Here is a 26,475-nt window from a genome sequence, read left to right on the forward strand (position 1 = left end):
AAAACTATTGCATTTAATATACACAAACTACAACATGAAAGATGTCAACCCACTGAAGCTGAGGCAGGACTTGAGTTGCAAAGGTTCTAAACCATTGGATATTATCAAACCTTAGTAAATTATGTAGATATGATGGTTAATTTTATGTGTCAACTTGGCTAGGCTATGATGCCCAGCTGTTTGGTCAAACAACAGTCTATAATATTGTTATGAAGGTATTTTTTTAGATGTGATTAACATTTAAATCAGCAAACTCTGAGTAAAGCAAATTACCCTTCACAGTGTGGGTGGGCCTCATCCAATCAGTTGAAGGCTCTCAGAGACAAGAATGAGGTCCCCCAAAGAGCCAAAAAGAAAGGAATCCTGCCTCCAGACTGCTTTCAGATTTGAGCTGCAACATCAACCCCTTCTAGAATTTCCAGCCTGCCAGTGTTCCCTGTAGATTTTGGACTTATTGGCCTCCACATCTGTGAACAAATTCCTTAAAATCTCTCTCTCTCTCTCTCTCTCTCTCTCTCTCCAGAGAGATGAATAGATAGATAGGTAGAAAGACATATATCCTGTTGGTTCTGTTTCCCTGGAGAACCCTAATATAAGGTTAGATTCATTAACACCCATTCCCAAGCTCCTTCTCCTTTTCTTTCTTCTGGCTATGCAAGCTGGATGTACTCAATTTACCCACCTCTCCTGCACTCATAGATGGCTGTATGACATAATTTGAACCAGGGATATGTAGGCAGAGATCTATGGGGAACACTTCCATCCTTGAAGAAAGGACTAAACTCATGTCAGTAGAAATTCTTCCCCCTTCCTACCTGGAACTAGGATTCGTTTCTTTAAAATGTTTGAAATCTATACGCATGAGAACAGATTCAACACTCTAAGGAAAAGCAGACCAAAAAGAGAGGAAAAGCATGGGACCATGATGCATCATTCATTATCCACTTAGTCAGGGCCAACTCACTTACACATTCTGGAATATAGACAAACAAAAGCCACTGTGGCCAAGTTTTCTGTCTTCTTTAGTTAAACACATTCTTATCTGACACAATAACTTGTAAAATAGCTTTTACAGATCTATTCCAACATTTATAGCATTAAACTGGTAAGTGTTTCCTTAGAGAAAGGTTAGTAGAAAATAATTTAAAAAACAAAATATTAAGAGCCCAGGTACAATTTATTAAGCACTTAATGATTTCCTTAATTAAAATTTGAGACAACAATTAATGAGTATTTTTTTTAAAAGGCCTCATTTACAGCTAGGCTGTAAGAAATCAGACCTGGCAATCAGTTGATACCCACAAAGCAAGACTAAGAAGTCAGTTTGTCCACAAATAGTTGTAGAACAACATTAATAAATAAGACTATAGCCACAATTTCAGGCTAGATATACTCCTCACAAATATACATGTTTTAAATTATTTGCAAAGCTGCACAATCAGAAGCTGTTTTCAGTGGATTAGTCAAAATGAAAAAAAATGTTTTTTCAGTTAGCATGATATATGAGCCTAAAAATAGCATTACAGGCAGGTTTTAATAATATCATGGAGGCTCAGATAGAGGCATTTCAAAATGAACTGGATTGGAAAGACTGAGGCACATTGCACAGGAATTTGAATAAAGCTGTTTTCAGAGTACATTAAGTTAACCTAGTGGCATAATGGTGTCCAGAATTCCAAGACCTTACTCTAACTGAGAGGCCAGAAGAGGTCCTCTATACCCAGCGGTAAAAGAAGACAGTTATTCATACTTTTCAAGGTCCATCTGTCATCTCTTGTCTGTACTCTTTCTGGCAACAGTTCGGCTCTTAGGTAGACACTGACACAGTCAAAATCTCTGTTTCCTTCTTCTGTGTTGTGACCCCCTCTTCTATAGCTTTGACCTAGGGGAGGCCAGCCTGCCCACACCATGCCCTCAGGGTATAATGCACAGCCCATCTTGGCTCAACCCTTCTCTATGCCTGGAGAACTGACCTAACCTACTCTTTAAAGTTAAGGTCAACTTCTCCATGAAGCCTTCCTGCCTAGACTTTATAGCCCCCAACGATGCTCCTTTTAAACATTTACAGTGCTTGTCTACGTACAACTCATCAATTCCATGCTCACTTCCACACTATTAACATTCTCATTTCACTCTTTCTTTTCCCACTATACTCTAAACTCTTCATGGGAAGAACAATACATGGAACCTTATACTTGGTAAGTGCTTCAGATACATTCATTCTGATATGATCTAATATCCTAATATTTCTACTGTATAACTTTATATTTTGTTTAAACTCAAGAAGTAGCTGTATCTTTCTAAAGCTGTTATCTGAAGCACCGTCTTTATTTTCATATTCTGTCTACAACTAAGCATACGGCTGGCACTCAACGCAAGCCCACTTACTGTGATAATTCTATTAAGTATGGTAATAACCCCATTTACCTGTAGGGATTTCAGGAGGATTTTTTTCTTTTTTTTTTTTTGGCCGTACGCAGGCCGCTCACAGTTGTGGCCTCTCCCGTTGCGGAGCACAGGCTCCGGACGCGCAGGCTCAGCGGCCATGGCTCACGGGCCCAGCCGCTCCGCGGCATGTGGGATCTTCACGGACCGGGGCACGAACCCGTGTCCCCCGCATCGGCAGGCGGACTCTCAACCACTGCGCCACCAGGGAAGCCCTCAGGAGGATTTTATTAACAATGTAAGTCCATGTAAAAGTCACTCCTAGAAATTAATAACTATGAAACACTCACATTAAAAAATCTCTGAAAGGGCTTCCCTGGTGGCACAGTGGTTGAGAGTCCGCCTGCCGATGCGGGGGACACGGGTTCGTGCCCCAGTCCGGTAAGATCCCACATGCCGCGGAGCGGCTGGGCCCGTGAACCATGGCCGCTGAGCCTGCGCGTCCGGAGCCTGTGCTCCGCGGCGCGAGAGGCCACAACGGTGAGAGGCCCGCGTTCCGCAAAAAAAAAAAAAAAAATCTCTGAAACAGTAAGTGTTTCTGCAAAGTTTTAGCTCTTTTTGAAAAAATGTATTTCACTATTTCTGAGAAATTACCTCTATGTGTGTGTTTTTCTGAGAAGTAAATGAGAAATGTTCACTCTAACATAAACTATCAGAACAAGAAATATTCTTAAGATAAAATGAGCTCTCAGAATATACTCCAATAATTGAAATTCTAGTGTGATATATACACCCATGTGTACTTCGTTTCTAAACAGTATAGCTAGAAAACAATTTAGATAAAACTGACAGCCTACATTTTTAATCTTGCCCTGAGGTACAGTAAAATATACGATATTCTGTTTCTATTGAAAATGAAAACTTTAATGTTAGATATTTTTCTTGTAAACATAAATGCTAAGGACTGGAAGAACTCTAACAATTTTGGTCCCTTTAATTTACTCTTCACAGATCTCTTCCAGAAAGATTAAGAGACTCTATCTCTAACAGATAAGCACGTCTAGTGGAGAGAATGCTAAAACTAAAGCCAGCACCTCTCCATTCTGGGTCTTTACTGTCTGATCTTTGTAGCCTACCTCTTTTCTTTCTAATTTCCTTATATTGAATATATTTGAACTTGTCAATTCCAATCTGACATCACAGATTTAAAATAAAAATGAAATGTCATTCTTTGAGTCCTCAGGCAGAAGGTGAATGTAACATTTCAAAAAAAGATACGGTCTTTGGAATCAAATAAACCAGAGTTTGAAGCTAAACTCTGACAGCTCTCTAGCTGTGTGACCTTGGGCAAGTTACTAAACTGCTCTGAGCCTGTTGTCCACTTCTAGCAGATGACAAAGGAAATTTCATCTCACTCATTCTTCCTTACAGCCCACTACAGTGCTTGCTACGCAACTAATGATCAATTGTTTATTTTTACAGCTATATATAAATATAAATCAATTTGATGCTTAATTTGATTATATTATATACCCAGAAAAGTTTAAAAGCTTAGATTATTTATCATAAACATCATAAAATACTAAACATTTCAGACATTTCCTAGCATATTTATTCATAACGAGATGGAGTAGAAATTAATAAAACCACATCAGGCTTCAGATCAGCATTTGATCAGGTTGTCTACACTGCTTTTTACACTACAATAAGTTCTTGTTTTGGCTTCCATTTTCTCCACAAGCTATATACCTTAATTATTAAAATGATCCAGAGACACATCCAAATTTACTTCAGTAGTTAAGTATAGCATTAAGAAAAAATCTGATCAAAACAGCTGTATAAAATGATGCCAGCACTACCAACAAATTTTTAAAATAAGAGAAAATCGGGCTTCCCTGGTGGCGCAGTGGTTGAGAGTCCGCCTGCCGATGCAGGGGACACGGGTTCGTGCCCCAGTCCGGGAAGATCCCACATGCCACGGAGTGGCTGGGCCCATGAGCCATGGCTGCTGAGCCTGCGCGTCCGGAGCCTGTGCTCCACAACGGGAGAGGCCACAACACTGAGAGGCCCGCGTACCACAAAAAAAAAAAAAAAAAGAGATAATCTATTCAATCCAGATCTAGATTAATTTGGCCAAGCCACATTAGAAGTTCTATTCTACAGAAAAAAAATAACATGGCAAATATGCTAACAAAAAATGTATTCACTATTTTCTAATACTCCAAAATCTGTGACTATAAGTGTATATTAATTGGCCATAAGAATCATATGCCACTAATGTCACTCTTGATTCAACTTACCCAGGAATTGTGGAGGATGGCTGTGTTTATTTCCCATCAACACATGCATATAAACTGAAATTTAAAACTAGGATGGTGAAACAGAAAATCAAAAAAGGAATTCATCACTCAAATCCCCCAAAATATTTTTTTCACATAGTGTTTTCAATCACAAAACTACCTTTGGACAAAGAATAAGATGAAAGCAGGGGCTCTTTAAAAAATAAAAGCACAAATGTTTTACATAAGCAGGAATTGTCAGTATTATTACTTACACACTTTACACAAAACTGATAACTGCTATACAGTAACACCTGGAAAGCAATAGAACAGATCTTCCAGTATTTTCCGACACATTTTACAACTGTCTTGCCAAATTTGGTAAAATCAATTACACTCATTATCAACTGTTTCAAGCAATTCTTCAAAATGATGTATTTGACAAAATGGAACTTTGGTCTAATTCAAATGAGATTTAAGTTTTTTAAGCCTTGACTACTTTGAGAGTGTTTGCTAGGTTTCTATTCGCATCTATGAACACAAAACCTACTTCATGTGACACTTTGTTAAAAGTGTCAAAACAGAAATAAGATGTCATATTTTCTCTCTTAATCTAGCAATTTAGTTTTACATAAAAAGTGTAATGAAGCTTCATAATGTGTCCAGAATATTAGGTCATTGTGGTTGTATTTTGTAAGATAAGGAATCAATCTAAAAATGGACTGAGGCGGAATAAAATCTGATCATACCATCTGAACACTATGAACTCTAGAAAACAAAGAAATATTAGGGAAATAAAGGACAGAAAATTAAAATTTAGTTAAGATTAAGAAAATTAGAAATTAGGTAGAAAAAAGGACGGAAAAATAAAATTTATTTAAATTATGGACTTACAGGACCTCATTGAAAATGCCTACATTTATAGGGTCTGATTCAAGAATTTTGTTTTATTATAGAACTATCATAATTATATTATAATGATTATGGGTTTCAATTAATACAATGCTATTCATTATATTGCTTAGGTTTCAAAAAATTAATTTATGGTATACTGTTAAATGCTCTTTAAATGAAAAAACAAATCAATTATAATGGACTTGAAATTATTTTTACAATGATTGTTAGACAATCCATATGTAGAATTTACTCAATTGAATATATAAATATGGTAATGCATGTGTGACAAATGTGTATACTAGCAAAAGTAATCATCAGTTACACACCTACAACCAATGAAAATAAACATTCACAAACACTACTATAAAATATATTGTCAGAAGAACAAATACTGATTAACAAAGATTATTTGACTGTGGTGGGTCTCTATACAGACTTTCCAAAGTTAGGAGATATTCTTTCTGTAATTTGACCACAACTTCGTAAATCTTTAAGAATATTTAATTTAAAAAAGGGAAACCAAGACAAGACATAGGTTAAATAAGAGAAATGCAGAATTTTAAACAACCATAAGGTAAACATATGAATCTTAATGTAAGCAATTATATGGGGATGATGGATTTATATGCTATGTAATTAATCTAAAATTATCCTGCTATAAATCTACTTGTAGCAGAAGCACCTACAGTGCAATTAATTAAGACACAAAACAGAATTATATGTTCATAAATCTGAAACTCCAACTTGACAAAGGAAGACGTATCCTAAGAGATGTGGAACATTGATCTAAAGCCATTTCAGATAGAAATGTTATAAAATGATTCTATAAGAATAACCTCCAGGTATAACAAATGATGTCATGTAAATATGCAATAAACTGCTATCTAAAATTATCAACTAAATTTTCAAGGAAAAGAACTTGTTCCACTGCCAAATAACACTACATGATAAAGTTCCATGCCATATGCTTTAATGACCCAAAATTTGTTTTTCAGTCTTATTGCAAAAATCTATACAATGACATAAAATATTGCATAAAAGATCTGGTAAATCACGCAGTAAATGGAAGTCCAAATTCATAACTTAACATTTATTATGCTTTATGCTCATTATCCCCTTACTGGCCTTTTAGTAATAAAGCACCCCTGTGACTCCCCATTAAATGTCTTCACAAGCTTATACATTAAGAAATGTTTTATGTATACAGAAATGTTTTATGTATACATTTATGCTAAATATGATATAATACACATAATTGGTATATATATAATCAACATGCAGTCTGATAATACAACAGAGCAATAGTCCTGCCTATATAATCTGGAAAAGTTGTTCAAGCTATGTGGGCCTCACTTTTCAAGTATTTACAAAGGGCTACAAAGCCATACATGATACCTGACCCATCATCTCTCACCCCTTTTCCTCTCTGATCTCACATTTTACTACTCTCCCAGCACCTTCTCAACTCTAGTTTCTCTTGCCTTCTGGCTAGTTCTTGACCTGCCAAATACATTTTCCTGGGGACTTGCCCACATACTGTTTTTGGCTGGAAGGTTTCTCCCTCAGATATCTGCATGGCTCAGATATCATCTCAGTGAGGCCCACCAAACAATCCTATTTAAAACTGCACACCCATCATCCCACATCCCTTAGCCCCTCCCCTGCTTATTGACTGTCTTTCCCCTCTAGAAAATAAGACAAGGACTTTTGTCTATTTGTTCTTTCTTTTTGACTGCTATAACTCCTGTGCCTAGAAAAGTGCCTGGAGTATCAGGTGCTCAGTAAGTATTTGCTGAATAAATGAATGATGAGTGAGACTCAATGTACCGAAAATAGAAGTCATTTCTTCTCTGCTCATGCCTCAAATACACCAATCACCGAAAACTACTCTTCTTCCATTACTCCCTATTGCTAGGAATATTATAATACCATCACCTGAGTCCAATACCTAGGAATCACCTTAAACTTTCCCCCATTCCACCCTTACATCTCACCAATCACCTACTTTGGTCAATTCTCTGTCCTCACTACCTCTCAATTCCTTCTCCTCACCTCCACTTCCACTTTGACTCTTTGATCAAGACTCATCTCTCATTTGGTCTGGGGCAATAGCCTCCTAACTGTCTTGTGTCACTATCTCTAGGCACAAGAGATAATCCATCCTTCCATCCATCCAATCCATCCTTCCATGCTCCAGCCACCAAAGGGTAATCTGATCATGGTTACCTATGAAGTATTCTTCAAAGCTCCCCATTATGGAACAGATTTTTCACTCTGACTGCTCATTAGAATCACGCAGAAAGATTTTTAACATACTATTCATGGGCTCCATAATAAGTGGATCTAAACAAATTACATCACCCCCACTAATTCTAAGAATCATTGATCTACAAGGTATACTCTAAACCTTTGAGGATGACATACAGGGCCTTTCACAATCAAGGTCTACCAACAGCTTTTGAGCCTCATGTCTCCTGCCACCAGATATGCTTGAATCAAACACACTATTTGCTATCATGCTATTCTTCCACCTTTGCCTTCCCATGTATCCCCTGGCAATATGGCAACTCACCTGGCAATGTCCCTGTGCATTACTTCTAGTTTGGAGGAAGTACTGCATTTTCCTGTTCTCCTTGGGAACTTCTTCCCTTACATTCCTGTGTGTCTTATACTTCCCTCCATTATAGCAGTCAGCTATAGCAGTGGACAAGGAAATATCTGAGAATAACTGGCTGAAATCAAAGTTATTCATTTAAGTTTTTAAGTAAGTTTTGGTTTCTGTACTCAATGAAATGGATCACTGATACCTTTTTTCCTTTTGAGCTCCAATTTAAAAAGTCATTGTTAAAGCAAACAAGTCAATGAAAACATTCCACCTATATTTTAAGAGCTCTATTACTATATAGTTATTCAAATGTAATAAATAAAACCATCAGTAACACCTTAAGTCTTTCATGAATAAACAATGTATTTTTTTCTAAATATGTTTTTAAATCAATCTCGTATTTTTCTAAAACAAAAAAGTAATATATGAACCATGAAAATAAGACCATGAGGAAACATACAATTGTGAGTGATGGCTTTATATTCATTGTCTTTAAATCCAGTGACTAACTCTTTGGAACAGATGAGTAATAGACATAGAAAGAAATGCAGAAGTGCTGATTCCTTTCCTATAATTTTTCCTGGAAGGAAAATATAACATTTATGGAATAGTTAAGAATGGATTGGATATTTGAAAACAGAAAATTAATAAAAAATAATTTATACAAAGGTCTAAACCCTAGAGCCACATTAGAATCACCTGGAAAGTTTTTAACACTACCCATGCTACAGGCCTCACCTATAAAAGACTCTGATATAATGAGTCAGGGATGGGTTCCATCATCAGAATTTTTTCAAAGTCCCCCAGGGGACTCCATTGCGCAGTCAGGGCAGAGAACCTCTGAATCAGCACCCTCCCTACTACAGCAAAGCCCAGCTCTCAGAAGGCAGTTGCAATAAACGCTTTCCAGTCAACATTATTTCTTTCCCATAAGAGGAAAAAAAGAATATGAACATTGTCAATTGGAAGACATTAATAATAGTTAACAGTTATATAGGAATTAGTACATATCAAGCATTATTCTAAGGGCTTCTAATACACTGACCTTTTTATTCCTCGCAATGGCTCTGTAAAGTTGGCACTATTTTATGCCATTCTGCTTCTGCAAAAATAGCTAACAGTTACAGAATGCTTAACACTCCCGGGTATTATTCTGAGTGCTGCTATATACATTAACTCATTTAATCTTCACAACAGTGTTGTGAGGTAAGTACTGTTGCTATATCCATTCGACAGATAAGGAAACTAAGGCACTGAGAAGTTAAGTAACTTGACTAAGGCCATTCAGCTAGTGAATGGCAGAGCTGGGATTTGAAGCCAGGTAGTATAGTTCCAGACTTAATTAAAAAACAAAATCCTGGTGTTCTGTGCTATATAACAGGCACAAAATATATTAATATGCCATAAAATTACTAAACACATCTTTGGTTTTCTCCTCTTCAGGAGACAGTAATACAAACGAGAGGAAGATGCTCACTTAAGAAAATTAAAATAAGAATCATTTGATCCTAGTTCCAAGATGGGTACCAATGTTGGACCCAACTGGAGCTTTCATGACTTAGAAGGAAAAAGATTGAGAAGGATGACAGAGATGGGAAACCCAACTCTGTATCAGATGTGAAAGCAGAGATTGGTTAGAAGTATGAGTTCTCCTCCCTGGGGGCTCCATGAGGAAAAGGAAGGTCTGTGTGTCCACTGCTTATAGGACGTGCTCAATAAATGTATTTGAGCAAATGAAATCAACTGGCTTTTAAGATGTGAGATGACTGAATTCTAAAGCAGAATACTTAAATTTATTTTCACCCTATATTTTTTTTCACATTTTAAGATACTCATCATGAATATTAAATAACCTTATTTCATTTAAAATTTATTTTTGTATAATAGACTATTAGATTATTAAAACATTGTTTCATCATTAAAATGTTGATCTTTAAATATTTTAATCTGTGCATGCAAAATTTACATTAAAATTAAATTATATAGTAAATTTAATAAATATATAATTATTTATATAACTTATATAATAAGTATAATTATTAAATTTATGGAAAAAAGACACTTCTAATAATTAGCTCAAAAGCTAGGTAACCACACTGATAACTCAAGGCTGAGTTGTTAGGAATTCTCTTGGGCCTGACTCAGGGCTCCTCAGGTGGGGTCACCACCTGGTCCATGATCTGGTTTGATTTCTCCATTTGTAGCTGGTGTCTCTACCTTCCTCTTGCTGAGCAAAGCACAACCACAGATCTTCCCTTAATCAAGGACACAATGGCTACACTCCAGGTTTTCACCAGAGAATATGCATAATTCAAATTTCCTGTTGGCCAACCTAACATAAAACATTTGCCTGAGAAGTAATACCCATAGACGGCTCTCTGAAAAGTATTCTGAATTTTAAAATACAATCACAGAAGTTATCCAACAATGGTGTACCTGACCATAATTGCATTGTCTCCAAGTAGAATTCCTCCTGAAGAATTGCTCTTCTGCATTACAATCTTGGTTTATAATGAGGGAATTTATTAGAAACAGCCAAGCAAATCATGCTATTCTACTTATCAAAGAAGTGGTGCTGAGTATGTGATCCCTCAGAACCCCTGTCTGCTCCATGGGGAAGATTTCTCCCAGGTCTTAGTATCAAGTCAAGCTAGGGTTCTCTTTAATGCCAGGAAAAAAGGAACTCAACATGTATTTTTCCTTTTTTTTTTTTCTTATTTTTCTATATATGTCTTCCTTTTTCCCTTATTTCTTCACATTTTAATTTTATTTTATTGTATGTTACTTTTATTAATCTGTATATTTCTTTAAACCATCTACCCTATAAATAAATAGCTCTACAATAAAAATGAATGAAACAGAAAGGGATAATGAAGAGTTCAACTACCACTGACTGTGAAGAATGAGGGACACAGCTTTCAAAATTATAAATGGTGAGTGAAGATTTTAAAATCTCAGAATATTAAGAAATCCATTTCATTCATTAGTTCCCAAAACAATGCTGGTTGAATTTTTTAAATAAATATATTATTTTGATTCAGTTAATTTAGAAACTTGTAACATGCTTTTTGTACTATAAATGTCCAACACCTTTGCAAGACAGGCTAACATTAACTGTATGTCATGACTCAAACTGATTTATTTGTGGTTAAGCCTTAACTAGAGTATTGTTTAATAGGACAGTAAATGAAAAGAGCATGAGAATTCTGAGGAACTGCAACTCCTCAATTTTTCAGTTTACATGTTTTCCTATCGCTCAATAATATCAAATAATGACTCATATGATTCAAGACACTGATTTTATTTTAATGAAGTTTATGTTTAGCTTAAACACCTTATTAAAAGTTACTTTTAATATACTTTGTGCAAAAGAAGTAACATGCTATAGTCAAGGTAAAATGCAGTACAGTTATATGATAGATTACATTTTTTTGTATGTTGAGCACTAATTCATTAATTCACTAGCTAGAAAAGAGATTGAAATGAATGTTTCTCACATAGCTTTTTGGAAACCAAGACAAAGGAAGTGGAAGTAGAAAACTGACTTGGAATTTTTCAGGAAATTAGAATACTTTTGATCAATTAAGGAGGAAGAGTATTCAAAGTTTTTAACTAATATGAGTGTTTATGTTATCATGGAACTCATTTCAAATTGCATGGAAGCATCTTCCAAACTTTGCATTTTTCACAACTGTTGGAAAACAAACATTCTCAGAATTCAGGTGGTAAGGCATTAGTTAACAATGAAAACAGACTAGCTAAGACTACAAAACATGGAGAAACTGTACCAAGTTTGTCCTTCAACTCACAATGCAATTTTATTTTGTACAATGAAGGAAGCAGTGTGGCAGAAAAGAGATTTCATAAAATCAATGCGGGATGATTTCATCTGACAAGTGGAATGGGGGTGGGAAGAGTAGGTGTGAGAAGCTCACTGCTTTTAGTTAAGTTAAAAACTAAATATGACTGAATTAGAACCAAGACAAGACTGAATTTTTGAAGGACTGAATTTTAGGTAAAAATCCCAGACTTATACTTTTTCCATAGATATTAATATACTTCAGGGGCATAAACCATGTTCATGATACAGCAAAATTAGCATTACAGAAAAGGGAAGCTCATAAGTAACAGAAAGAAGATAAGAAGGATGTGTAACAGCCCTATAAGAATGGGACAGATATTTTAACCTTAATGGTTATGTAACAAAGAATTTCTATGTAGTTACATTTTTTATGGTATAGTTCTCTGGTATTACAAGGCCAAGGAAACACTTCCAGAATATACCCTTTTGTGAAATAATGGAATTTTCTAGGGTGTTTATAGCCTTCAGGAGGCCAAGATTAGACATAAGACATTCTGGTGTGAAATTAACTCTTTAAGAAATCTATTAAAAATCTGTTTAGTCATAAGAAATGATTTTTTAAACCACAGAGAAATATTTCCATCAACATGGGACTCTGTTTTCTTTGAAACAACATTTAATTAGACAAAATAAAGATACATATTTTTGGCTCCATCTAACTGCTAACATTAAAAAGATAAATACACACTATTCTGAAAATGACTCTTACATGGATGAAATGCAAAACTCCCTCACAGGGAGAAGAAGAATCATTGAAATTATTTTAATGCCTTAATGTAAGTGATCTGATTAAAACAAAAACCAAAGAAAAAGAACTTCCAATTCTGCTAAGACACAGAATGAAAATGAATTGTACAAATAATTTTTCAACAGTGAGAACTTTCTACTCCTCACTAGTCTAGTAATTCACTAAAAAATACCTATAACAAAGTGTAACTGTATTATACGATTTACAACTCTAAACAGCCAAGTTTGAAAAAATTAATTCTCTGTAAACTATTTAAAATACACATCTCATTCTCACTAGAAAATTACTTTATTTCCTAGAGAATCTTTTAATGAAATTTGCAACACGTGGATTATCTGACTCAAAATATCAACACTCATGCCTACCTGGTCCAGGCAGTTAAACTAAACATGCAAGGAGAGGCTGGTGCACAACAATAGGTCATGAAGGGACTCAAGACTGCCTGCCTCTGCTAATGGCATCAAAAAACAAAATCAAGAAAACCTTAAAACACCCCACGTGCCAAACAACATTTAAGAGCCATATGCAGCCTCCCAAGCTGCCAGATTGTAGCTCAGATAACTAGAAAAGCAGTAGCCAAGATAGAGCTCAACCAAAAATGTGAACTTAGCCAACAGTAGGTGCCAATAAATTCTAACACTCACAAAGTGTAAAGCATAGAATAATTTTTCATGATCATGCTTCAGTTAGTCCTCTATACTTACACAATTGAGATATAAATGAGTATAGCAGCAACCCACGAAGTCTGATGATTATGAACATCTGCCATATGTCCTTGAAAACTAGATGTTTCTACCTCTAGGTGGGGAAGGAAGAATCTCAATTCTGACTCTCCAATGGTCTCAGGTACAGAGAGAACCAGTCTGACTGAGACCCATCAGCAACCAAAGCCCTCTTTATTCAGAAGAAGTCAAGCCATTCCTGGGCCCTATGTGTCATGTCTTGGAATATCAAGGTTGGCCTGTCATGAGCATTTAATTTACTGAGAACGTGACGAGAAACAATGCATATCAAAATGCATTTGTAATGTATTTTATTGCTTGTTAATGACAGAAGAAAGGAAAAGTAGGTAGAGATGACAGAGGAAGAAACAGAGCAAGGGGCCAACAAGCAAGACATATTTTCCCAGACCACCAGGACCTTATCGTGAGGAAGAACCGAAGCTATTAATATATATCACTTCCTGAAACACCTGGGAAACATCAGGAGGGGTTTCCAGCTGCCTTGAGAGACAAGTTCCAGGGTGGTCTTGTGAATTGACTGCAGAATGAGATACTACTGACTTCCTTTCCTACCTAAAATTCCAATGAAATTCAGAAAAGGGGGCTAATCTAGAAATCCATACAGTAATTTTTTTAATGTAGATAGAGTCTGATCTGTTTGAGATTCCTTCAATACATATATTAAATAATCACTTGTTAAATAATATTTTCCACAGTCTCAAGATCAGTTATTTAATATGATACTCAAAGACTGAAGCAAATATTCATAGTGCATGTCTGAAAGTCATCCATGTTTTATGTTTTACCAATATTGGATTCCTCATAGTTCTAAAATACTGAGACACACTCGTTTCTTGTTCTTTGCCAAAAAAACCTTACACTTGTATTCTTCATTGGAAAAAATTTTATTTCATCTGACTTTTTGATATAGATGAATCACTCATTAATAATAATTAGTAAATGAATAAAATTGATGAAACCATGTTATATGTAATATCATACATGATCTATTCAGTATTATGACAATAATAGCTAACACCTATTGACAATTTACTACGTGACAGATACTATGTAGAACTTTACATGGATCATTTCACCGTTTCACTTAATCTTCTATAAAATCTATGAGGCAGACACCATTACAATCTCTGCTTTCAATTGAATTAAACAAGGCTCAGAGAAGTAATTTTAAAAAGACAATGAAACTAATGAGTGGTAGACTGGTGACTCAAACTCAAATTCAAGTTTATACCGCTCTCTATCTCTCTCTGTCTCTCTATCTCTCTGTCTCTCTGTCTCTCCCCCCCTCCTTCCCTCTCCTCCCTCTTGCCAATATTATGCTTAATTGTATATATACACAGAGAAAGCAGACTTTAATTCAGCAGTAAAGAATATTAGAAGATTCCTAGATTTTCAAATAATGTAATTCATAGTCAAGAATAGCTACACGCTATACAATCTATAATTGTAATATTTTTGTCCAATTCTCTTCCTACAAGATCTGCAAGCCTGTTTATCATTTTTAAAAGATAACATTCCATCATGATGCTTCATTTATTCAAACTCAAAAATTGTGAACATGTTTCTGTAACAGCGCTGTTAACTCTGCAAGAACTTTTATTAGGAGGAAAAGTCAAACAAAATCCTAAAAGCTATGGAAAGTTTAGCAAAGAAAATTCAAATTTTTAAGAAAATTCTGTTGTAGATGGTTCTTATAAAAGAAATATGGAAACAAAATTACTGATGGGTTTCATAGTTTATTCTATGACCAGATGTGAAATCTCATCTTTATATGAATGCCAACCCAGAGTGGAATAGATTAATTTTTCCATATAATGTGAACAGTAGCATAGTTGGACATCAAGTAACCTAAAACCCAACCTGGAAAGCCCTAGTTTGGCTGTGCCCCAATCTACCTACTCAGTGTACAGGAAATGTAGAACACACCCTAATGTTAAAATGCTTAGATATAATTTAATTGTACACTTATCTTTACTAAATTTATTAACAGATACTACTTAATATATTCCTTGGTAAAGAAAATTTCCATTATTCCTTTAAATAAGACTCAGTGTTAGGCTTAGGGTTAGGGTCAGGGTTAGGATTAAATCAATGCCACCTCTAAAATAAATGTTGTTTAAATAGCTCCTTTAAAGATTGAAATTCCAAAATAAAGTAAATTCTATGTAATTGCTTAGCAAAATGTCAAGTCAACGTCCTGAAACAGTATTCCTTTAGAAGATAACATTTTCTAATGCTAGGAAAAAAATGTAGAAATTATTTTTTTTCATACAGATTCTGAAGTTAGTGATGGGCAATTGTCAGTCTAAAATTAAAATGTATTGTCAAAAGTTAATGTAAATATGGTGATCATAAAGTTATATCCTACAAGACTTGGAGTTCCCTTTGTTTGTCTCTTCTTTTATGTCAATTAATGAAAAGATCTAAGATTCCACTTATTCTAACAGAGAGGGTGCAGATCTACTATTAACTCCCCTTTAACCAGAACAAATGCCTATATTATAAATAAAATATTAAATCAATTCTTGAGCATGTAGGTCACCTGAGCATATTTTACTGTCTTGGATCAGGAATGGGCAGGCTGCTACGTGAGGACTGTACCTTCACAGCAGAATCAATGAAAACTTGAATGGAGGGACATAAAAGGTTTGTTAAAACTTTCTATGTGGGCTTCCCTGGTGGCGCAGTAGTTGAGAGTCCGCCTGCCGATGCAGGGGACACGGGTTCGTGCCCCGGTCTGGGAAGATCCCACATGCCGCGGAGCGACTGGGCCCGTGAGCCATGGCCGCTGAGCCTGTGTGTCCGGAGCCTGTGCTCTGCAACAGGAGAGGCCACAACAGTGAGAGGCCCGTGTACCACAAAAAAAAAAAACAAAAACAAAACTTTCTATGTGATGTTAAGGCAATAAAGCATCAGATAAAATATAATAATTTTCCATCTTTATTTAAAATATGATTTTTTTACTCATCCATACAGAGACAATGTCTGAAAAATAATATTTTCATGTAAGCAAATATCAACTGACTCTGTTTTCCATATAAAGTATTTTTTTTTTGCCTTCCAATTAGTTTTATATTAAATGGAGAGACAAATCTTTTTCATTGAGTTTATTAAATTACCTATTTTTAAAATATAATGTGCTTATCTACATTTTTATTATAAAGGTATACGTAAGTTGCTTTTATAAAAGAAAAATAGTTTCTATCAATAAAAGGAATAAGGTATGTAATAATTTTAAATTTGCATAGCACATATTCCAAGTAACTAGTTACTATTAATACTTACTTTCTGCAATAAATATAAGAAATACTTCCCCATAGTGTAAATATCATGATGCATAAAAAAGAAAGCTAAATTAAGGAAAGTGGGATTACATTTCTAAAAGAAAAATGAATGGGACTGTGTAATCTTGAGGTATAATGACTTCACAGGGAACAAGTTTTCATAAAATGTTTCTTCGATACTGAGAAAGCATTTAACTCCAACCACTTGACAACCAAACTGTAGTGAAAACTGCAATACATTATTTAAGTGTTAAGTAGCTTTTACTAAGATTAACTTTCAGGAAAACTGTTTTAAACGTAATTGCTTTTCATTTCAAAACCAATTTCTGAAGGGAAAAAACCTCAGATTATTTCATAAAACGAGTTACTACAATAAAACAACAGTTCATAACTCAGATTATTTAAATAATGGGTGCAGTTGAGAAAATGGAATGAGGGCAGACACAAAACAAAATTTTAGAGAACCAGTCATAATATTAAGCAGTTACTTAACATCTTCAGAACTTCTGTTTTTCCACATAATCATGCCTTTTAAAGTTTTGTGAATAAGTCTATTATAAGTGATATAACATTATGAGTTAATTTTTCCTATGCTTTAAAAATGTATGTTAAATTTCCACATAAGAATCTTCCAAGAAACTACAGAGTTTAACTATTTGAAAACAAAGAGATGCGATTATATACCTAACCAAAATAACAACAAACAAAGGACGAAATGCTAAAAGCTACAGCCCAAGAGAACAGAATTAATCCTCTTGTTAGAGACAGGAAATGGATACACATGTATATAAACACCAATAAAGCAAATAAAGCGGAAGTAGCATCTTCCAGAGATGTGACTATATACATAAGCTGCTGCTTAAAGTTACGGGTCACACTAATAAGAAAGCCTCGGACAGGCCTCAGCTCTAATAAGAAAGGCATCTCCCACAATCACCTTTGTGTCCATCACTGGCTGTTGCTATCATTTTCAAGCAAATATAAAGATACAGAGAGAATAAATAGAATCACTGCCCCAGACTGTAAATTGTCACCTACCTGTAATATGAGAACATTTTCATCACAGCTCAAGTCTTACCTCATAAGACCAGACGCACTGAGTCCCACCAAAACGTCGAACACATCTTCCTACTTCCACGTCCTCGTGAGTCGTGTACATTTCTCTGAGGCATTCACCAATATGTGGCACCATCCTCCTGAGAACCTCGCGACTGAAGATCATTCCAGGTCCTCCCATGCAGAAGTTCTCCCCAGGCTCCAGCCCCAACTTTCCGAGTTCTTCAATATTCCCCAGGCCAGTCTGGCCCAGGTAGAGGGGCTTGCTGCTATTCAGTGATCTAAGAAATTCTTCCAACTTATCACCTACAAAGAGAAAGGCAACAATCACTCCTTTTCCTAATTTCATAATCATTTATAACACACCAAGCAAAGGAAAGAACTTCCAATATTGTGCATAAACTCCCCACAAGTCTTATACAATTGAAAAGAAGAAAAACTTCTTTGAATACTCCATGATTTAAAAAATACTAATTTTTAAATTATAATAAAATTTTCATCACATATACCTATCTATCCACCTATAAGATATTGCATTCACCAGGAATGCCCTCTTTTTTATATGTTTGTATCAAATTACCCAATTCTGTATTTTCATATCTAATTATCACTATTTCCTCTGCCAACCATCTCTAAGGATTTCACTCCTCTCAACCCAAACCCAAGAAATCTCTAGTTATTAACTCTACACTCAGTTCTTGTTAAATTATAATAAAATTTAATCAACCTTCTAGTCAATGAAAAACCTTAAGTCTGATGACAGTCATCAGATTTTTTTAAAGGTGAAATAATGACAAGGAGAATAAAGACAGGTTTCTTAGCATGTATGAAGTAGTGATAAAATTCTCAGAAATATAATATTAATATTCAGCCCCAACTGGCAGACCACTGATACCCTGATAATTGATTTAGTTTAGTGTTTTGTCCGAAACTAAACTCAAGTCATATACAACCCAAAAAGTGTGTGTATACAAATATGTATGTGTGTGTATATACATACATACAGAGAGAGAGAGAGAGAGAATATCAAACTTGCCTTGAAATATAACACTTTGGAACTTTGGAAAGTACCCTTTTAGGACAAAAATTAACATCTGTTAAAATTTATATAATTGGTTTATAGTTTGTAAGTTCATCAGAAAAAACAATTTTAAAATAAAGTTCTGTGGCTAAAACAGTTCCAAAGCATTTCGTACTCTACCAAGTGATATAATGGAATAAGTAGTCACCTTCTTTACATTCCCAGTCAGCATTTCTACTATCATTTTTGATGAGCACAGCATCTGTAGTCATTATCTTGATCCTATGCCATGCCCCTTGGATTTCAGTGAGTTTCAGCTGACTATTATTGGGTTCTTAATACAAAATGCCTGTCATTCTTAATAGAAATGGAAAGAATATGGCATTTCAATGTTCTGAAGGACAATCTTTCAAAGCACTAAAAGATATGACAGAAGTGGATGCTGTTAACGCATTTTGGAAATTGTCTGCAAAGCGTGGCAAACTTCTGCCAGGAAACCTTTGTGATTTTAAAGAGACACAGAAGACATGGGACTACAAGATAGTGGATCTATCAATTATAGATATCTACACAACTTATACCTACCTATAAGATACTGCAATCACCAGGAATGCAATCTTTTTAAAATGTTTGTATCAACTTATCCAATTCATTATTTTCATATCTAATTATCAGTATTTGCTCTGCCAACCATCTCTAAGTATTTCACTCCTCTCAACCCAAACCCAAGAAATCTCTAGTTATTAACTCTATACAATCAGTCCTTACCAAAATGTGACAGTTTTTTTTGGGGGGGGGTCTTATTTATTTGTTTGTTTTTCCTTGAGTATGTAAAAGATACTACCTGAATCAGGAGAAAGCAATGAGGCTACAATTAGAGTGGTGTAAACTAAGTAAGGGCTGCCCCCCTTTGACCAAGAAGCTAGGAAATGTGGAAAGAAACACAGGGAGGGGCTTCCATCGTGGCTCAGTGGTTAGGAAACCGCCCGCCAATGCAGGAGACACGGGTTCGAGCCTCCGCCCTGGAGGATCCCACATGCGGTGTAGCAACTAGGCCCCTGCGCCACAGCTGCTGAGCCGGAGTGCTACAGCTACTGAAGCCCACGTGCCTAGAGCCCGGGCTCCGCAACAAGAGAAGCCACCGTAATGAGAAGCCTGTGCTCACAATGAAGAGTAGCCCCCGCTCGCCGCAACTAGAGAAAGCCCGCAGAGCAAAGAAGACCCAAGGCAGCCAAAACACACACACACACACACACACAGGGAGCCCTCCTTCAATACAACCTAGCTACTTCCCTTGTGTTCCTCTCCGCAAAAGGCAAGACTGTAAAGATTTCCTCCCGCTCTAAAGAACATTCCTCTGCTCAGTTTAGCAATCTCTGGCCAGAGCCACTCACACGCAGGGTGAAGGACCGCGCCTCTTTTAAAACGGACAAAGTTTTCTCGTGCTGGGGCTGCGCGTGGTTTTGGGAAGGACTTCCCAGCCCCTGCTTAACGCCGCAACCACCAAGATGGACTGGAAAGGATCCAGCCTAGTCTGTGCTAGTACAGCTTGGAGCTCCTAGGGTCTGGATAATTCGCGGGCGCTGTCCCCTTTTCCCCCACCACCAATTCCTGTCAATACAGCCATCCCCTCAGGGTTTTACTGAGCTGTTGCCGGGGGCGTAAGGAACTGCTTGAGGCTGCACTGCGGTGGCTGGAAGGAGCTGTGCGCGGGAGCGGCTGGGATACTCAAGGACTCCCACTGAGCGGCGGGTGGTGCAGAAGGAAAGGAAACGCACAGAGAAGGGTGTGGGACAGCGAAGATGATTCCTCAATCTCACCAGTTCCAAAACTAAGCTTGATCCAGTAAAAACAAAAGGATAGGGGGATAATCAAGATCACCGATCTCCAAACTGGCTCCCGCCTGCATCCTCCACCCTCCCTTTCTCCACCGAGGACACGCCCCTCTGGACCGATTAGGGAAACTACCACCACCTGGGGCTTTCAGAGCAGTGTAAAGTGGGAACAGCCTCAGGCTTAACCCCGAGGTCCCTTTCCTCGCCTTCCTACACAGTAAAGAGTAGTAGCAAGAGATGGGCGGAAACCAGAGCAGCAAGAGTGAGGAAGGCGAAAAAAGCTGGGCAGGTGTGAGGAGGGTCCAGACCGCTGGAGAGGAGGAGGAGCGGACTAGGAATGGTGGGCGGAGGCGAGCGGGTGTGGGGGGGCGACCGGCTGGGGGCTGCAGGAGCCCGGAGCACGTGCTGGCAGAAAAGCAGAGAGGGGCTGGCCAGGGATAGGGGCTGGGCAGGGATTGGGGCTGGCTTTCCTGGCAGAGAAAGGAGTCGGGGAGGCGAGGAGACGGGACAGCAGGGGCTGGGAGGTCACCTTTAATGTAGACATCGTCGTCGGCGCGCATGAACCACTCATACTTGTCCAGGTAGTGGTCGTGCATGTACTTGATCATCATGAAGGACTTTTTCTGGGGAGGGTAGGAGTCGTCCACCCCAGGCAGCGCGATGACAGGCAGGGGTGGCGGGGGGTGGCCAAGCCCAGCGTTGGGGGGCTGCTGGCTGGAAAAAAACTCCACACGGCCGGGGATAAAGCGCGCCCAGGTCCGTTGCACTGCCAGCGCGCGGCTGCCCAGGTACTTCTGCGCGGTCATCACCCCCACGTACAGGAAATCCCGGGGTCGGGAGCTCCGGGCGGCGGCGCCCCCATCCCCGCTGCCGTTGTGGCTACTCCCCGGCCGACCGCCTCTCCGCTTCCCAGCTGCGCCTCCATCCTCCTCCTCAGGTTCCCCTTCGGCCACAGGGGCTCCGGGGAGCCCCGTCGTGCCTTCGGGCTCGCGTCCTCGCCGCCGCTGCTGCAGTGGAGGTGGCTGCTGCCAGGGGCTGCTGCGAAAACTGGTTACCCCCGGCGCTGCTTCAGGCAGCTGCGGCCCCTGGAGCTCCTGGCGCGCTGGGGGCGGCGACTGCTCGGGCCACTGCTGGGCATAAGGCTGAGGGAGCGGCTGCTGCGCGCCGGCGCCAGCGGCCGAGCGGCCGTAGTAGGAACAGAGGCTGGAACCGCGTCTCTTCCTCTCGCTCAGCTCGGCCACTCTGGGGGCGATAAGCCAGGACGCGGCAGTGAAGCCCAGCACCAGCCCCAAGGCCACGCTCATCCACGAGCGGCGGGAGCGCACGGCCATCGCGTCTGCCCCGGGCGCTGACGCTGGCTGAGCGGCTGCGGCGCTGCGCAAGGGTCTGTCGCTTCACACCCGCCCCTCCTCCGCCTCAACGCCCCCAGCCCCGGCCGCCGCCCGCAGCCCAGGCTCTGACGCCGCCTCCGCGTCGGAGCGCTCCGGGCGCCTAGCCGGCGGCGCGTTGCAGCTGCCGGCCGAGCTCCCTGCTCCGAGCGAGGGTCGGGAGTGAAACTTCTCCCGGCGGTGGCGGCGGCGGCGGCAGCGAGAGGAGCTGCAGGAGGAGGAGGTGGAGCGGCAGCGGCAAAGCGTCCGCTCCTAGGCTGCCACCCTGTCACTTGCGTGCCTGGTCCCTCCCTCCTCCCTCCTTCCCGAGCCCCCGCCCTCGCTCTCCCCGCCGCCGAGCTCCGGACTGGCCCGGAGGAGGAGCCACGAGCACCACCGCTGCCAGCCGGGGGAAGCGCGGGCCGCGGTATTTCCCGGTCACCCGCCCTTGGACGCCCCCCGCCCGCGCCTAGGTCCAGAGCCGGCCTCCTCTCCGGAAGGAAACGATCCCTGTCGGGCCGCCTCCGGCTTCCAGCGCCGACGCCCCCTCGTTCCTCCTCCCCCGGTCCTAGTTCTCCGTCCCATTTCCCGTCCCGTCCCGCCCCTCCGCCAGCCTCGCAACACCCGCGTCCGGGGTCTCCACCGCCCTCCTCCCAGCGCGTCGGCTCCACTGACCTCATCAGCGGAGCTCGGGTCCCAGAACCCCCGACGAGCGCTCGCAAGTCCCTTCCCGTTCGCCTCCCCCAGCCCACAGCCGGTTACGTCCCGGCGTGACCCTTCCCCATTCTGCCCCGCCCAGGTCCGCCCAGGCTCCTGTCTTCGCGTTTTCGGTCCTTTTCGCGTTTGTCTCGCGGCTGCCACTTTGGGTCTACTCTCCCTACTCCTTATCCCGCTCACTGTTCAGGAAACCATCTGTCCCACCCTAGCACCCCTCCATCCAACCTTACCAACTCCCCAGTCCCTACCTGCATCCTTCACCACTTTCACCACTACTTCCCAGTTGTACACAGAAGCACCATTGTCACTCGGTGTCTCTCCTAAGAAAATCTCCGGAGGGATTGGAAATACCTACCCTGAAAAGCTAGGGGAAGTCACGGTGAGTGGGGGGCTTCATCCCCAAAGAAAATAAAAATTCCGTGTTCCCCACCTGTTGAGCTGGGGCATGTGGGGCTGCCTAGTGGTCCCCTCCTCAGCTCTCCGTTGGTTTCATGTCTAGAAGTGAGAACCATGAACTGTTTGCAGCCTTGGTAGAGACTAGCTCAGTAGGATTGGCAAATGATGGAGAAATGTGAACAAATAATAGAGCCCATAACCAGAAGGTTCAAGCTAAGAAAATTCTTATCCCCCCTGGAACTTAACCAGAAAATAAAATAGAGAATATAATTTTTATTCTTGTCTATAAAGCACTTTCTTTTCTAAGGCAATGACAGGAAATGTTTTACCTCGACAATTAGGGAAGAAAAATCTCCAGCAACAGAATCTCAAAAAAGGTTAACTTGTATTGGCCAAAACCATTGAAAGTTATATTGTGAAGAAATTACCTGAAGATACGTGAAGTTTTGAAGAAGGGAACATTTAAAAGCTTTCTCTCCAGAAGCTGTGAATCTAACTACAGTCTGAGGTGCATTTGGCATCCCAAGCCCTTTCCTCTTCCTCAGATTTCAGTCTTCTGTTTTGTACATCAAACGCAAAGGGATGGTATTGAATGGCATGAGACATGGGCTCCATCCAGCGAGGTGCTGGCAGCGTCCTTGGAACAGTAGGCCTGCCTGGAGCCCTTGGAGGGGTGGTTCTTTCCACACCAGTAACTGGCTGTGCATGAGCACGTCTGACGAAATGTTTCATCTGCTGGACAATGAAGCTCCTTTTCCATGGCTAGGTCTTGCCCAGAAACACTTGGGAATACAGATTACTGAACTCTTTCTCAAAGTTTAATTTTAGTTAGAATACAAAGCTAATCAAACAAATAGGCCCCTTCTGATTTAAAAATAAATCTTCCCAAGGACATTTTAAACCTTCTAGAATAGTGCTGTTTAATAGAACTTTCCGTATAATGGAAATTTTCTTTGTGCCATCCAATATAGCAGGCACAAGCCACGAATGATTACTGAGCAGTTGAAATTTGGCTAAAATGGTTGAGGAAAGGAACTTTCAATTTTATTTAATATTAATTAATTTTGATTTAAATAGCCCCATGTGGCTAGGGGGTTACCATGTTGGACAGCACATTTCCAGAGGAAATTCATAACATAGCCCATTACCTGTGGTCCATTGTGAAGAACAAATAGTCCACTGACACACCAGCATACTCTCCCCTGGAATATCCAGCCGGTCATCGTTCCACTGGGTGCAGTTCATGTAGCTGATCTACAAAATCATTAATTCTTAGCAGGTACGAATAACCTACTCATCAATTACAATATTTTGGGATAAAGTTAACTTCATTCATTTATTCAATATATATGTGTGAGAAATTAAGCCCTAGACAAGGAAGGTGGAAGGCTCTAGACATGGAAATGTCAACAACATATTCATTGCCACCTATCTGAAGTTTAAAGTGCAGTGAAGAAGACAGACATTAAATACCACACTACAAAATGAATTACCGTGGTGACAAATGATATGAAGGGAAAATGGAGGGTACTCAGAGAGTATTTACAAGAGCACCTAATTTTTTTTTTATTACTTTCTGCTTTATAACAAAGTGAATCAGTCATACATATACATCTGTTCCCACATCCCTTCCCTCATGCATCTCCCTCCCTCCCACCCTCCCCATCCCACCCCTCCAGGCGGCCACAAAGCACCGAAGGAGCACCTAATTTAGTCTGGGAGCCAGAGAAGGAACTTGAAGACATGGAAATAAAATGAAAAGTATTGAAATGATGTTCCATACTGGCTAAGTGACTTTAGGAAAGTTATTTAAATTATCTGAGCTTTAGATTTCTCATCTGCAAGTACATTTCTATGAAGATTAAGATATTATATGTAAGTGCTTAGCACAGTGTCTAGTTCATTGTAGGCACTCAGAAAATGTTAGCTCTTCTCATTTTCCAATGCTTCCTTCATGATAAAATCTCTTTGATGTCACCTTTATTTTAAATGATGTTCCATCTTTTCATTTATTTAACAAATATTTATTTAGTATCTACCTTAAGCTAGTCATTATTCTAGAGAAACAGTAAACAAAACAAAGCCCTTGATTTCATGGGGGTTATATTCTACTAAGTAGAGATTATACACACACACACGCCCCTACATATAATATGCCAGGTATAAGTATTTTGAAAAAAGAGAGATGGTGGGTGTGTACTTGTGTTGGATGAGGCCATTTTAAATTTGTTGGTCAGAGAAGTTCTCTCTGATAAGTTTAGCAGAGAACAGAAGAAAGTGAGGAAACAAACCATAAGGATATCCAAGAGAGGATCTTCCAGGAAGAGGGAATAGTCAACACATCGGCTTGACATAGCCAAGGTAAATTGAGGAACAGCAAAGAAACCAATATGGGTTGAAAATGGAAGGGAGCAGGTGACTTCCTGGTTATTTAAGCCAGTGTTACTGAGTAGAATAATAAAGTGAGCCATAAATGCAAGACATGTAATTTAAATTTTTCTTGTAGCCACATTTTTTAAAGTGAAATTAATTTTAATAATACATTTCATTCAACTTAATATATTCAACAGATTATCATGCTAAGAGGTAATCAATATAAAATTATTACTGTGAAAATTATTTTTATCACTACTAACTTTTCCAAATCCATTGTGTATTTTATACTTATAGCACATCTCAATTCAAACTAGCTACACGGGCTTCCCTGGTGGCGCAGTGGTTGAGAGTCTGCCTGCCGATGCAGGGGACACGGGTTCGTGCCCCGGTCCGGGAAGATCCCACATGCCGCGGAGCGGCTGGGCCCGTGAGCCATGGCCGCTGGGCCTACGCGTCAAGAGCCTGCACTCCGCAACGGGAGAGGCCACAACAGTGAGAGGCCCGCGTACTGCAAAAAAAAAAAAAAAAAAACAAACTAGCTACACTTCAAATGTTCAATAGACACATGTAACTAGTGTCTACCATATTGGGCAGTGTATATTCTGAGCCTGGAAGACATTTGGAGAGAATTTTTAAAATTCTGAGTGACAATTAAGGTGTTAAGTGGTGATATGGTTTTTATTTATGTTTTACAAGGACGGCTCTAGCTCCCGTGGGGGAAAATATTAGAGGAGGAACAAAGGTAGAATCAGGGGAAGCATTTAAGACATTATTGAGGGCTTCCCTGGTGGCGCAGTGGTTGAGAGTCCGCCTGCCGATGCAGGGGACACGGGTTCGTGCCCTGGTCCGGGAAGATCCCACATGCCGCGGAGCGGCTGGGCCCGTGAGCCATGGCCGCTGAGCC

General features: G+C 39.5%; 1 protein-coding gene across 1 annotated transcript in view; it reads right to left on the bottom strand.

Annotated features, from left to right (window-relative positions):
• Window positions 1–22,046, bottom strand: part of CHSY3 (chondroitin sulfate synthase 3) — a gene marked incomplete at both ends in the record, with an annotated part of 298,611 nt that extends 276,565 nt beyond the window's left edge. Inside the window, 2 exons of the mRNA XM_079702381.1 lie at window positions 17,882–18,165; window positions 21,245–22,046. Coding sequence (XP_079558507.1) covers window positions 17,882–18,165; window positions 21,245–22,046 — 1,086 coding nt within the window. The remainder of the gene's footprint in view (window positions 1–17,881; window positions 18,166–21,244) is intronic.
• Window positions 22,047–26,475: the final 4,429 nt, after the last annotated feature.

Source organism: Hyperoodon ampullatus (genome assembly GCF_949752795.1).
Source record: "Hyperoodon ampullatus genome assembly, chromosome: 4".
Lineage (NCBI taxonomy): Eukaryota > Metazoa > Chordata > Mammalia > Artiodactyla > Ziphiidae > Hyperoodon > Hyperoodon ampullatus.